Source organism: Paroedura picta, chromosome 18 (genome assembly GCF_049243985.1).
Source record: "Paroedura picta isolate Pp20150507F chromosome 18, Ppicta_v3.0, whole genome shotgun sequence".
NCBI lineage: Eukaryota > Metazoa > Chordata > Lepidosauria > Squamata > Gekkonidae > Paroedura > Paroedura picta.
The window spans coordinates 8,096,522-8,110,567 of record NC_135386.1 but is presented as its reverse complement, the minus strand read 5'-3'; the positions used below and the strand labels follow the sequence as shown (position 1 = coordinate 8,110,567).

General features: G+C 41.5%; 2 protein-coding genes across 4 annotated transcripts in view; one reads left to right on the top strand and one right to left on the bottom strand.

Moving 5' to 3' along the window:
• The window catches only part of FGF7 (fibroblast growth factor 7), a 36,169-nt gene extending 30,483 nt beyond the window's left edge, over positions 1 to 5,686 (top strand). The window contains exons 4-5 of the mRNA XM_077317248.1: positions 3,601 to 3,704; positions 5,312 to 5,686. Coding sequence (XP_077173363.1) covers positions 3,601 to 3,704; positions 5,312 to 5,506 — 299 coding nt within the window. The 3' untranslated portion in view covers positions 5,507 to 5,686. The remainder of the gene's footprint in view (positions 1 to 3,600; positions 3,705 to 5,311) is intronic.
• The window catches only part of FAM227B (family with sequence similarity 227 member B), a 78,515-nt gene that overhangs the window by 53,385 nt on the left and 11,084 nt on the right, over positions 1 to 14,046 (bottom strand). For all 3 annotated transcript variants that reach the window (XM_077317245.1, XM_077317242.1, XM_077317244.1), the window contains exons 9-10: positions 13,021 to 13,141; positions 11,293 to 11,427 (exon numbers count right to left, since the gene is read on the bottom strand). In XM_077317245.1, the coding sequence (XP_077173360.1) occupies positions 11,293 to 11,427; positions 13,021 to 13,141 (256 nt within the window). The remainder of the gene's footprint in view (positions 1 to 11,292; positions 11,428 to 13,020; positions 13,142 to 14,046) is intronic.

Below are 14,046 nucleotides of genomic sequence, written 5' to 3'. Positions count from 1 at the left end.
TTTAACTTGTTGTTGCTAAAGTGGATGAATGGGCTGTAGCCAACAGTCGCCTTCTTGGAAGGAAAGAAAGGGGCGGGGGGGGGGGGCGGGAAACCACACTGAATGTATTGGGACATGATAACACAAAGTCTTCAGTGAGGCGAATATTGACCTAATTCTTGTATAAAGTGGAACATTTCTGGCCATATTTCAGGCACAGGCAATCCAACCAAATCGCTTGGAATTGGTTGTTGACTTCACAAGAGTTGCACGTTTGTTTCAGGGGGTCTTCTTGTTCTTTTGAGTTGCTTTGTTTGGGTTACAGACGCCCATCTTGGCTTATTTGGCCATGGAGGTACTGTGCCAGTGGTGGAATTGTAGCCATCTGGGAATGCCCATTGTGATTTAAGAAAAATTGCAGGCCCTCTTCCCCTCTCTCACCACTACACACTGGACACCCCTCTTTTAACCCTGTGGTATATTTATGCATATTCCAGAATAGAGAAGGAAATAATTAAGCTGAAGATTAATAATTAAGCTGAATACGGGGATCCCGAACCTTAGGAGTCTCCTGGCTTCTGTTATTCGGACACAATAAGTTGACAGTGATCATTCATCGCAAGGAAACAGTCCTTGTAACTGGCTGTCCCTGGGACTCTTTTTCATTCAGGTTATTGTTTCTGTATTTATTACAAACAGACTGTATGTGTAGCTACACGTAGTGGACCGATACGGCTCGGGACGATTTAAAAGGAACAACAAATCCGTGGATTAAAACAACTTCCAAAACTGCACGCAGCAAATCAAACGCAAACCAAGCCGAATATGTCGGGAGAAGCTTCAAACGCAAAACAACCAAGCTATCATAATGGGGCCATAATAATTTGTGAGAGAGTTAACTTATGATCTTAAACGATCTTTGCACATAAGACTGCTTTGCTAGACTGAGATCTTTGTTAAGATACTGCAATGAAGGCCACATGTGCAGGCACATTTTCAACCGTAGCCATAAATTAAAACCATCTTGAGGGGGCGGGGAATATGAAATCAGTGATCAAGTCAAACAGTTAGGCATGCTTTACGAAAGCTTCTGCTTAACTTGGTTCTTACCGTCTAAAGCGGTGTTTTAAGATGAGCCTCAAAATTTCAACATTTATCTAATGGTACCCAGATGGCAATCTATTGTCGGGGCCTAACAAAAGCCACCCAAGAGCTTCCCTTTGAAACCGCCCCTCTCCATTCAACTAAGTCATATCATTGGAAAAGCAATTTACAATGGCATTTGAAGGACTCGAAAGCCAGCTTCTCCTGGTGCAGGGAACTAGAAGCACCATTTTCCAGAGACAAACCTACATGCTATGGTAAAAATCCTAATCCAGAGTTATTCTATTCCAAATCTACTGACGTCAGTGAACATGTGCTAGACGTGTATCGAGTTGTACGGTAATTGATCAACGTCAGATGATTCTTGGAGACCACCAAACCAATGATCAGACTTCATTCTTGCGGCTATTAATTACCCGTAAAAGCAGATAAGTAAATAAGCAAGGCATGCTTGGCGATGGAGTCGTTTCTTATGTTTACTAGAACATCTCAACAAATTGTCTAAGCTTATTGTCATTGTCTGCATTTACACCCGTACAAGTTCACATTTTCCGGGATACGTCTTGGAACTATCTAGGCCTGTAAAAAACCCCGAATTGCTTTACAGGCACACGTTACGTGATCTCTCACCCATGTACTAGCCAAGGCCCATCCTGCCTGGCTTCTGAGACTGAGATCATGCTAACCTGGGGCATCTAGGCTAGCATGATCTAACGCTGCAGGACTCTTGCGTACAATTACTTTTACAGAGGGCACCTTGGATGAGGCAGAAAAAGGAAGTTCCTCCCTCTGGAAAAAAGGACAGCCTGTCGTCAGTCATCCATAGGAGACAACACCAGCAAGATGCACAGGAAGTGCAGATGCCTTTCTCTCCTCTCCACTCCGCCCCATCAAGCCGTCATCCTTTTATACTCATATGCCCAAGAGCGGGTTTTGTTCTGCAAGGAGATTTTCCTTGATAGGTCAGGAAGATTTCTACCTCCATTTTGGAGGGGGAAACCATAATTGCTTCCAAATATTCTAAGGCAGGGTTAGTCAAACTGCGGCCCTCCAGATGTCCTTGGACTACAGTTTCCATGAGCCCCTGCCAGCATTTGAGGGCAGGGGCTCATGGGAATTGTAGTCCATGGACATCTGGAGGGCCGTAGTTTGACTACCACTGCTCTAAGGGTTAAACTCATCTGATCGAGATGGGGGTGGGAAATGTTCCAACAGTACATTTCAGTTGTGTCTGGGAGATACAGCTACACTGTATTCCCAATGCTTACCAGCTTTCAAAGGCCATAAAGGTCAGACGGATACTTTATCTCCCCCGTAATCACCGTGTCTGTTTTTCATCTCTGGCAAGTTCTGAGAGTCACTGTGCTCTTGGCAAAGAGGTGGCACTAAGATGAAAACCCATGCACATTCATCCCGGAGGAGAGGAGAAATCTAACTAAAATCACGCAGTTTGCTTTACAGCACATTGATGGTTTGTAAATATACCCCTGACCACTAGCGTGAAAAGTATGTGTGGTCATATATCAGAGATAGGCATAATTTATTTACATTAAAGGCACAATCTAATGCAGACCGCACTTAACATTTTTCATGGAAACAGAGTACGTATATCACATGGTACCACCCACCAAGTAAAAAAGAAAACCTCACAAATGTTCTTTCATGTGCATTGTTAGTAATAGCTCTCACCTTATGGAATGAGAGGAGGAGATTATGGTATCTGAAGAGCTCTGGAACAGCCCCCCAATTCTGCAGACTATACATATCTGTCATATCCGAGAGGATATTTTTAATGCGACTAGAATTTTAGTATCATAAACAGCTCAGATCAGATTGTATCCCACTGCAATAATTATTGTAGGTATCACCTGCTTTTAATATATTTACCTTATGATCCATATTTGGATTTGTTTATAATATAACCTGTGTTAGTTTGCTGTTCGTACTGTTCCCTAATTCTGTAATCCTAGTGCTACTGTGCTGTTCACCGGTTGTCTTTTTTTTAGCATTTACAATATAGTTTGCCTTTCTCAGTAAAACTATACAAGTAAATGAAGAATCTCCCAAAACTATACCACCAAAACCGTTGGATGTTGAGAGGGGAGGGGCGGGTTACCCTGGGCTGATCCTTGGCCACTCTTTGCCGATCTAGGTAAAGGATCTCCTCTTCAATAAACCTCTTTCTTTCTTCAAATGAAGCCTGGTTATTGAGAGGGTTTGGAGCTTCTCAAAGGCTCAGGTTTTGCTCTTTATTTTAAAAGTCTAGCAACTAGTGATAGCAAAAGGTGGCCCTTCTCACCACTAGATTACTTTTTCCAAGAAACATTCTAGAACAATGATGGCAAATAACCTTGTGTTGTTATGACAGGAGCTGAATGGAGACACTACAGTTCTACTACAGTTAGTCTGACAAAGGGTGCTTGCCCTCGAAAGCTCACGCCTTTATTAAATCTTTGTTGGTCTTAGTGCTACTGGACTCTGATTTTATTGTACAGTTCTCACTGTTATTCTTCACAGGTATCCTCGAAATAAGAACAGTGGCAGTTGGAATAGTGGCAATCAAAGGAGTGGCAAGTGAATACTTTCTAGCCATGAACAAGTCTGGAAAACTCTATGGAAAGGTATTACCGCAATTGTCTAGCTTGCATTTGAGGTATAGATTTGCTTTGTAAAAAGAGCTTGGTTGCATCATTCTTCCTCTGCCGTGTCAATCCATCAGCAGATGCCTAACAAATTCCTCACCCCACTTTTGTTGGCCAGCACATCAACATCTTCACATGTAGATACTGCATTTCTATTTTGGCATTTAAGCCAGAAAGGTTGCCTACCTTGAGTCCCTGCACAACATGCTGTTGAGTGCAGACCGCCACATTCCTCATCCCCACCTCCCAACAACTGTGTGTACACAGATAGCACAGCTGTATGGAGAAACCTGTTTCTAGATCAGGCTTTCTCAACCAGGGTTTTGTGAAACCCTGGGGTCTCTTGATGACCCTGTAAGGGCTTCCCAAATGGGAGTTAATTAATTTTTAATATATTTTTAAAAATATGTATAATATTTATTGGGTGATATAATTATATATGATCATGTCGACCCACCCTGCTTGCCAAAGTGGCCTGGAGGGGCTGGGAAGGGGAGGGAACCCAGGTGGGCGTGTACATATCTCTGTTTCCCAACCATATTCTGCATGATCGCACCACTTCTCGGGTTTCTCGAAGCCTAAAGAATGTTTCAGGGGGTTCTCAACGGTAACAAAGGTGAGAAAGGCTGTTTGAGATTGTTGTTGTTGTTGTTAGGTGCGAAGTCGTGTCCGACCCATCGCGACCCCATAGACAATGTCCTCTACCATTCCCCGGAATCCATTTAAGTTTGCACCGACTGCTTCAGTGACTCCATCAAGCCACCTCATTGAGATTGTAGCAGATTGCAATTATGTAAACAACCAAAAGCCTAGGAGGCAGAATTCCCCAGGGCCCTGCACAAAAAGATTGTGGACTTCCTTCGACAACATACCATGACATGTGAAATCTTGAATGTACAAACCTAGATAGAAATGTTTCTGAATTAAAGTGCATTCCCCTTTAAAGGAAATGACAAAAATTTGCCAAATAAAAAAAGACATATGGCTCAAATATACCCTTTCATCCGCTGATAATATCGTTCTGGGATACCGCATCTTCCCATACAGCCCGGTGTCCATTTATTTATTTGGATTTTTATACCGCCCATTCTTTACAGCTCTGGGTGGTTTACCTGGAGCATTATGAAATTTTTACATGGAACATTATAATAATTTAATCTATAACATAGTTTCAATACATCATAACAATCAAGTAACAATTTATAACACAACATAAAGAACAACAACAATGGGGAGATCAAATTTGTTCAGTCGTGGAAGGGCGTCTGGGGGGGGCAGCAGATGTTCTCGGTCGGTCGGCCTCTAGCGAATGCCTGGTGGAAGAGCTCCCTTTGGCAGGCCCTGTGGAACTGTGGAAGTTCGGGCAGGGCTCTGGTCTCCTCGGGGAGCTCGTTCCACCAGGGCCTAGTCTGCACACAAAGGATAATGCACTTTCAATGTGCTTTGGCAGCTGGATTTTCCAGTGCAGAACAGGAAAATCTACTTCTAAAGTGCATTGAAAGTGCATTATCTATTGTGTGCAGATTAGGCCCACGTGGAACCTGGTTTAGTACCGGTTGACACTGCTTTGCTTTCTTTGTTAACAGAAAGTGTGCAACGAGGACTGCAACTTCATCGAACTGATTGAAGAAAACCATTACAATACGTATGCTTCAGCAAATTGGACACACAAAGGGAAAGAGATGTATATTGCGTTGAAGCAGAACGGTGCCCCTAAAAGAGGCCAGAGAACAAGTAAGGAAGACGTTTCTTCTCATTTCCTTCCATTTGCCGCCTCCTAATCACACATTATCTATGGAGAACCAGTTCCAGCAAAAATAAAAAACAGTTTCATTTTAAAAAGGGGGAACGGTTTGAACGTGCAAGAAGGAGAAGCTGGAATACTACTGAAACACTGACCAAGCTGGACTTGCGCATGTATGTTTATTTCTAAGAGACTGCCTTTTAAGAAGAGGGGGGGGGGGGGGAAAGAAAAAAATATACACAAAATCAGATTTTAGTAACTAAAAGTTGTAAAAAATTGTAAAGAGTTGTACAATCCTTACGTTAGTAGAAGAGTAGCGTTGCAGAGCCTTAAGTTAAAATCGACTCTTTAACGGAGCGTTTTAAGTCGTGACTTGATTATCTGACAGTATTTTTTTAATTTAAAAGAAAACCTATCTGCTTAATTAAACATGGCTGCTATAATAAATAAATAATTAAATAAATAAATAAATAATAAAGCAGATTTAAAAAAAAAAAACTGTTTGTGTAAAATACATCGGACTTGAAGGCTGCTGGGATGAATCTCCGGATCGACAGTCGGTACTCGTGGGAGAGGCTGAGGACGTCCCAGGAGAACAAATAAAGTGTGAGTTTAAGAAAGAAAAAAAAGAAAGAAAGAAAGAAAGAGAGAAAGAAAGAAAGAAAGGAGAAAGAAAGAAAGAAAGAAAGAAAGAAAGAAAGAAAGAAAGAAAGAAAGAAAGAAAGAAAGAAAGAAAGAAAGAAAGAAAGAAACATTCGATCACTGTGGAACTCAAACGAGAAAGCTAGCGTGGAAGAGAAAGGTTGCGCCATTGCAAAATGTTCACCTGTATTAGCTCAAATACCTAATGCTGCTCTGAAAGATGTTGCAAAATAGTGTATATAATATAGTATTAATAAGGGAAATGTACTTCATCTCACTTTCCTCAAAATATCCTTTTATATAACGACGAAGTTAAAAAAAATTCAGATATCATACGGTTGTTTTTTGTTTTGTTTTTTTAAAATGTAACATAGCCTATCTTTTTATATAATTCCTGTTAGGGTATATGGCTTCTGGTATTTCCCACCTCCCCCCACCGTTATTCATGCTTTTTTTTCCTGTTGTTACAGCATTAAACTTTATTTTAAGTTATAGATGAACGTTATTGTTTTAAGTTATTTAAATTGATGTTATTTATATATATATATAAAAACATTATTAAGCTGCGTTTGTTTCATATGCTTTTGATTCTAAAGGAACAGCGGAGCGGGCTGGCTCAGAGGCTCCCCCCACCCACCCCCACCCCATTTCTATGACCAGACATAATGTCTAGTACACAACACTCTGGGCCAATGTGCGCTGGATGGCAGACAAAAACGACAGCCTGCAGCAATCTGCACAATGGAAATCTCTCCGACGGAGCAACCTACAAATGCAAAATATCAGATGCCATTTTCTCCTTTCCAGTTCGGCCTGATAGCATTCCCAGGGTTACGGCAGAAGTTAAATTGTGGCTCGGAGGGATTTGCCTAGGATGGCCATGCCGATCCCCGTTAAGCCATGTTACGGGCTCTTGCCCCAGCTTCGTTTATGGAGGAAGATTTCGACATGCAGATTCCCAGTCAAGTGAAAAGGCAAGGTAAAAAAAGGTAAAGGTGTCCCCTGTGCAAGCACCGAGTCATGTCTGACCCTTGGGGTGACGCCCTCCAGCGTTTTCATGGCAGACTCAATACGGGGTGGTTTGCCAGTGCCTTCCCCAGTCATTACCGTTTACCCCCCAGCAAGCTGGGTCCTCATTTTACCGACCTCGGAAGGATGGAAGGCTGAGTCAACTTTGAGCCGGCTGCTGGGATCGAACTCCCAGCCTCATGGTCTTTAACACACTTTCAAAGGGCCCTTTGCTTCTCTTTCTCCCCACCCGCAGTTCAGGGTACCAAGCGCTGCTCAGACGGAACTGAGTGCAAAAGTTAGCAAGCGCAGGCGTGATGAAACCAAAGCTGAGCTAAAATCCAGTGGGGCGTATCTGACCATGTAGCTCCTCCAAGATATTGTAATCTGCATCTGCCAAGGATGGGGGTGGCAACAATTTCCAATTCCCTCTCTCTGTTTGGCCACCACGATACTCCTCAGACTCCACTGACCTCCCCCTGAAACAAAATGGTGAGCTCCACCGGTTCCAGTCGAGGTGGAAGTGAGAAAGTCCAGCACCATGAAGTCAGCAGATGGTTGGATACACCGCACTGATTTACTGGGAGAAAGCCAGATGCTCCTTTTGAAAAGCAACCAACCTCTAAGTACTAAGGTTTGGCTAGATCATGCCCTATGTTCTTCAGCGCTCCCCTTCTCCTTTTCCTGGGCTGAAAACACTGCGGCGAATATGCCACATAAGATTGTCAATTTGCTCTTTATGATTATCAGTGTCAGCTACCGTTTAGCCCTCCAAACTACTGTTTGCAATTAAATGTGCAGACTATATACACAGCTGTGACACATTTATTGTATTAGTAGAATAAATCAGTGCTAATCAAAGAAAATTACTGCAACTTGCCTTGGCTAAGCGTTTCTGCCTCGCCACGCTCTGGAAGTATGCGGTCGTGGATAAGCAAGCTGACAAAGGGATGGGGGATCCACAGAAAGTTAATAATCTCTGAGTTCTAGTAATGGCGGCAGGAATAAAGTACTTAGTTGTGTTCTTGAAAGCTCGCTGGTTTTAACAGGACTTAAGAGTTAATCTGACATGAGTGCAAGATGATCCATATGGTAGGAAACTGGTCACAAAAGAATTTGAAACCAGAGAAGCAAAGGTGGGGAAAAGATGCTGAGCCCTTTCCCAGATACGTTTCCTTGGTAAGGTTACTTCTGGCCTTACAGCAGGCTTTCTTGACTTTTTTTACTATTGAGAAACCCCTGAAACGTTCTTCAGGCTTCAAGAAACCTCAGAATCATGTAGAATACGGCTGGGAAGCATGGCTCTGCATACACCCACCAGTAGCTCCTCCCCTTCCCACCCTCTCTAGCCCACCATTGGCCATTGTGTGTGGGGGTGTCGACATGACCACATATGGTCATAGCACCCGATAAATGTTTTAACAAATTTAAAAATAGATTAAAAATCAATTAACTCCTACCCTTTTGGGAAATCTTTCCAGGGCTATCATCAAGAAACCCCAGAGTTTCATGAAACCTTGGTTGAGAATGGCTGCCTTAGAGCCTCACTGACAGAAATGTGGCCACCAGGAGTTCTAAAGGTTATGTCTGCTACCACCCCTTTAAGGACAGTTTAAAAAACACTGAGCTCAATTTCCAGGACATTCGGTCTAGTTCTTTTCACTTCAGCATATATTCACAATAGAATTTATTCACATCTCCTGAAGCATTCAGCTGAATAAGCTGCGGTGTGGTATCCCTACTGCACATTAAATCTGTTACGTGTGAACAGAAATATAAGCATATCATCCAAATACATTTCCAGGGCAATGTGTGAACAGAAATATAAGCATAATCATCCAAATACATTTCCAGGGCAAGGCTCATGAAAACTAACAGGTGCTGTTCAAGACTGTCACATTTTTTTTGTGATTCAACCTAGCAAATATAATTCATTTCCTACAACTACAAATGTTGACAGATCAAGCTTATGTTTGGGATCAATATTTTTTTTAATCACACACCTATATACACAACCCTCCTTTCTACACAGAAGAAATAACATATTTCACTACAATAATGGGATACATTAATTCTTCCTATACAGTACTGTGTTTCATCCTGTTAATTTTATAGTACAGGTTTGTTTTTTAGTGCATTTTTAACAGCGCCTTGAATATACAGCTAGTAATGCTGCCTAGCAAGACCATTTGTCAAAGGAAACCAACACTTTAAAAGTCCAGAACATGCTTTTTCAAAAAGTTACACAAAGCATCTAAGTCTGACGAAGCACTTCTAGTGCTTCTTTAAGAACACCCAACACTAAGACCAAAGAATTGTAAAAAATAACGTATTTTACAATAAAGTTGAAAGCATCGCAACAAATATTCCCAAGAAAAACAACTATCAAAGCCTACGTCCTTGAAAATAATCTAATAATAGACTGGCTGAAGGTGGTTAAACTTGTAAACCATGAAGCGTTCCAAGAACTGAAATTCTATAACAACTTGCATTCCATTCCTAAAAAGGGAGATTGTCTACAGTTTTGGAAGGTAGATATTAACTCTCTGCTGCCAGTTTATCCTATTGCCCAGACTTTCTGCTCAAAATGTTAACCATGAAGATTTTGGGGCATATTGGTGTGAAGAAAACAAGGCACCGGATAATACTTGAGAATCCACAGAGCCCTTCGTTATGAATTTCCCAGATAAAGAGGGTGGGGGTGAAGTAAAAATAAAGGGTCAACATTCCTAGCATAAGAATGTGCAAACAAACATTTTGATTCCACTTTCTGAATGAAGAAGTGAGGTCATAATGAAGAAAATAGTTCTAGTTTCTCCCCAGATATTTCGTTCCAAAGCACAGATCTTTTAAACTAGGATGTATTTACTCCAGACATCGGATGGCAACAATTTCTGCCTGATGCCTGGGGGGAAATATCTGGATACTTGACCTCTGAAGCAATGTTTGCCATTTTGCCAGGAAGTGTACCATCCCTCAAACATAATGGGTTACCACCTAAGTAAAGGCATTCTTAAGTGCCTGGAAACAGGGAGCTCTAGAATGCATTAACTGCAACTCAGATTGTTTGACTCACAAGATCCTGATTGGCTGTTTATACTCTTGCAGAATATTATTTAATAAGCTCCATTACCAGGTATGTATATAAACTGCAGATTTGTAATTTAGAATAGAATGTTCTCACTCATTTTTAGAGATTCCTGCACGCCAATGCTCAAAGATTGCTGGCATTCTAGGTATCAGTTCCGAAGACATCGCATGTTGTCGTACTTCATGCAAGAAAAGTATAGCTTGTAATCAGAAAATCTCAGATTTAAAAGGACGAGTTTAGGAAAGAGACACGGGCAAGCATCCAGGGAAGGATATTACACAGAACATCATTCTGCACGTTTTCTTTCTCCAGCTTGGCGCATCAATGTGAAAGCAAAGAGGGCTTGAGAAATCATAACAGCTCAGTTCAGATGTACAGGGCCACAAAACCACAGGGACTGTAGCTTCCAGTTCTGTCTTTCAGGCAAACCAGAACAAATGCAGACTACAGTTTGCCAAGAACCAGGAAGTATGGGATGGAATTTGATTGTTGAAAGGGCACACAAGGCAAAGCTCGCTCATATTTTTGTATTGGATCAGGACAAAGGCATGGGATACTGATATCTCCAAAGTATAGGAGATCTGAATTTTTACACCTTTAATGATTATAAACCAGCACCTTGAATTGGGTAAGAAAGACAACAGGGAACCAATACAGATATTGGTCTACTTATCACTAAAAATGGGACCAACACATTGAGCACCCGATGAACCTCTCAACACTTTTCAAGGGAAGCCTTTTGCTGAGTAAATGAAGATGGTCTTTGTTCCCAGACATAACCACAGACAAGTGTTTATTCACAATATTTGATTTCCAATAGATTCTCCAGATATTAAATTATATTTTTGCACCATACACCAAACAGATTATTCTTAGGTATAATTAAGATTAAATCACGTATTATTATTATTATTATTATTGTTGTTGTTGTTGTTGTTGTTATTTATTTGAGTTTTTATACCCCTTATACTCCTTTTATACCCCTTTAAAAGTTTAATACTGCCAACATAACCGTGGTAGGCTACACACACACACAAACATAAACAACCCCATTCAGTAGCTCACATTTCTTTGGTACTTACAAGTCTTTGGCTTTTCTTTAGGGAAAAGGCTGACCACTGACAGACGAATAGACTCTCTTTTTGTGAGATGTTTCACAGGCTTTTCTAAGGTCCATAAATTCCATTTCTTCCAAGCAAACCTCTTTGGCTTGAAACCTGCAAAGCAGAAACTTAATGTTGAATTTTAAAAACCTGACAGGAACTTCTGAATTCTTCATTGCTTCCCCCCCCCCCATCTGTTTGTTTGCTTGTTTGTTTTTAGAGGGCAGGGAATGCTTTGTTAGGCAGCTGGAGATATTCTTAATTTACTGCCCTTCCAGCAGTCTCCATCTGAAGGCTTTGGTGGCTATTCTGAAAAGGGAATGTTCTGGGGTGCCCCGATTTCACTGACTTTACCCAATTTTATTACATTTATGTAAAGCTTCTTTTTAAATACTGTCAGGTCCTCAACACTTGCCATGATTGTAAACAGCTTATTCAAATAAAATTTTTTACTCATGTCAAGCATTTACGCAAGCAGATGATTAAACCAGCGACGCTTTGCTAAGTAAAGATACAAACTCCACACTGCCACCATTAAAATCAGCATTAATTTTAAGCTAATAGCCTGCTAAAACAAAACTGCTTTAACCAATCCTCTGAAGAAGAAAAAAAAGCATGCAGCAAACAAGTCTTATGGAGGAGAGAATTCTACTAATTGCAAATTCTGTATACTATTAGGTAGATTTTTTTCCTGTTCAGATAGACTGTGCAATGATAGTTTCAGCATGGCCTCTCTTGTCCAAAACCTTAGAATCACAGAATCATAGAGTTGGCAGGGACCTCCATGGTCATCTAGTCCAACCCCCTGCACTATGCAGGAACTCACAACTACCTGCTCACCCACAGTGACCCCAATTTCATGCTCCACCAACTTTCCCCCGCTCTTGCAGGGATTGGCTGGTGGGTGCAGAAGAGAGCCTTTTTCTACCTTCTACCCACAAAATGGGCTCAAATGGAAAAGGTGCTGACATCACCAATCTGTACCACTCTAGGGAGAACAAGCAAGGAGACATGCTGTAAGCTTTCAGTGTTCCTTTAACAGTGTGTGGTAGAATGCCTAGAAAAAGCACCAAACTTCTTCAAACTGAATCAAACCGTTGATCCATCAAGGTCAATGTTGCCTATTCAGGACACAAGCAAATCTTGGGGGTTTCAGGCTGAGGTCCTTCCCATCACCTGATCCTTTAAAACTGGAGATGTTGTGAGTTGAACCTGGGACCTTCTGCGTGCCAAGCAGATGTTCTTCCACTGAGCACCCCTGGATTGGATGGCTTAAACCCCCTCTGCCATAAAGTTCTGATGAAGGGTGCTTGCACTCGAAAGCTCACGCCTTGAATAAATCTTTGTTGGTCTTAAAGGTACGCCTGGACTCTGATTTTATTGTTCTCTAGCCCAGTCACTCTGTCTCAAACTGACCTGCCTCTCAGGATTGTTGTTGCAAAATGCGGGGGGGGGGGGGGAGAACCTCATACTCCTTGAGGGATGGGCAGGGGAGGAAAATATCAATATATTGATGGTAGAAGACAGCAAATGTTGAATGGATGAAAAAAATACGATGTAAGGCTCTTTCTGAAAAGACTTAATACCAAGGCACAGATGGCACAGACTTTGATCACTTCATTAAGCGGGTCTGATCCTTATTTTAAACGTCCTATTGTGGAAGGAGAGCCACATGCTCAAAGGGTTTCAAGCAGTATATCACAGTACCTCTTATCCACTGGAAAATCAGATCCATTAGTTCATCTTTAAACTCATCACCAAAGTGAGAATTGGGAAAAGCTTCGTAAAAAGTCAGGTAGATGGCTTGTGACAAGCAGTCAGGATACATCTGCCAGAACATGAATTAAGCTTAATTTATGCGACACAAGAACATTTTAAAAGTTGGCAGCGAATACATATTAAAAACACCTAAAAATAAACAATGAACACAGAAAATTCAAATTCATTTGAATCTTTGTGTGGGGGCGGGGGGAGTACCACCGCTGTCAGACCACTTCGGCACAAGAGCAATCCCCGGCACCGATGTTGTTAAAGTATTGAAGAATGTAACAATTTCTGCACAACATTTTCCCTTCTCAGGAATAGATTATCCAACTCCTCCCTTGCAGTAATTGCACCCCCTTTCCCTGGATTCTGACTTGCAGTTTCTAAGTGAGGGATTCTCAAATTTGAATTTGTATCTCTGTTTCTTTGTCATTTTGTGTTGTCATTTTGGTGTTGTCTTTGTCCTGTGTTAACCCTTCCCCGTGCCCTCCTGCCCCCATCAAAGTTGTCCCCAAGCCATTCACCTTTATAAAAAATAATGTATTGTTGATTATGTTAAGAAATGTTATGTTAACAGGAATATTAATAACAAGTAGCCCATCTGCCCAACAGAGCCTGTGAAGGAACCAATCCCTGCAGGATTGGCTCCATTATTACCCTAATGAAAATACAGATTCCTTTAATGTAACAGATTTCTTTTGCCAATGCAGGGCTCTGTTAATGACAAAGTGCATGATGGGAGGTGGCACAGACTCTGATCAACTCATTAAGTGGGTCTGATCCTTGCTTTAAATGTCCTATTGTGGAAGGAGGGCCGCGTGCTCAAAGCGTAAGATGGGACTTCAACGTGAGTTTTAGACGAAGGAAGCCAGCACTGCAGAAATGGTCTCAAAGGATGCGGAAAACAGCTTAGCATCTTGCAAGGCAATGTGCAAAATGGACTCCCCACCCAAGTCAGGCAAAGCAGCA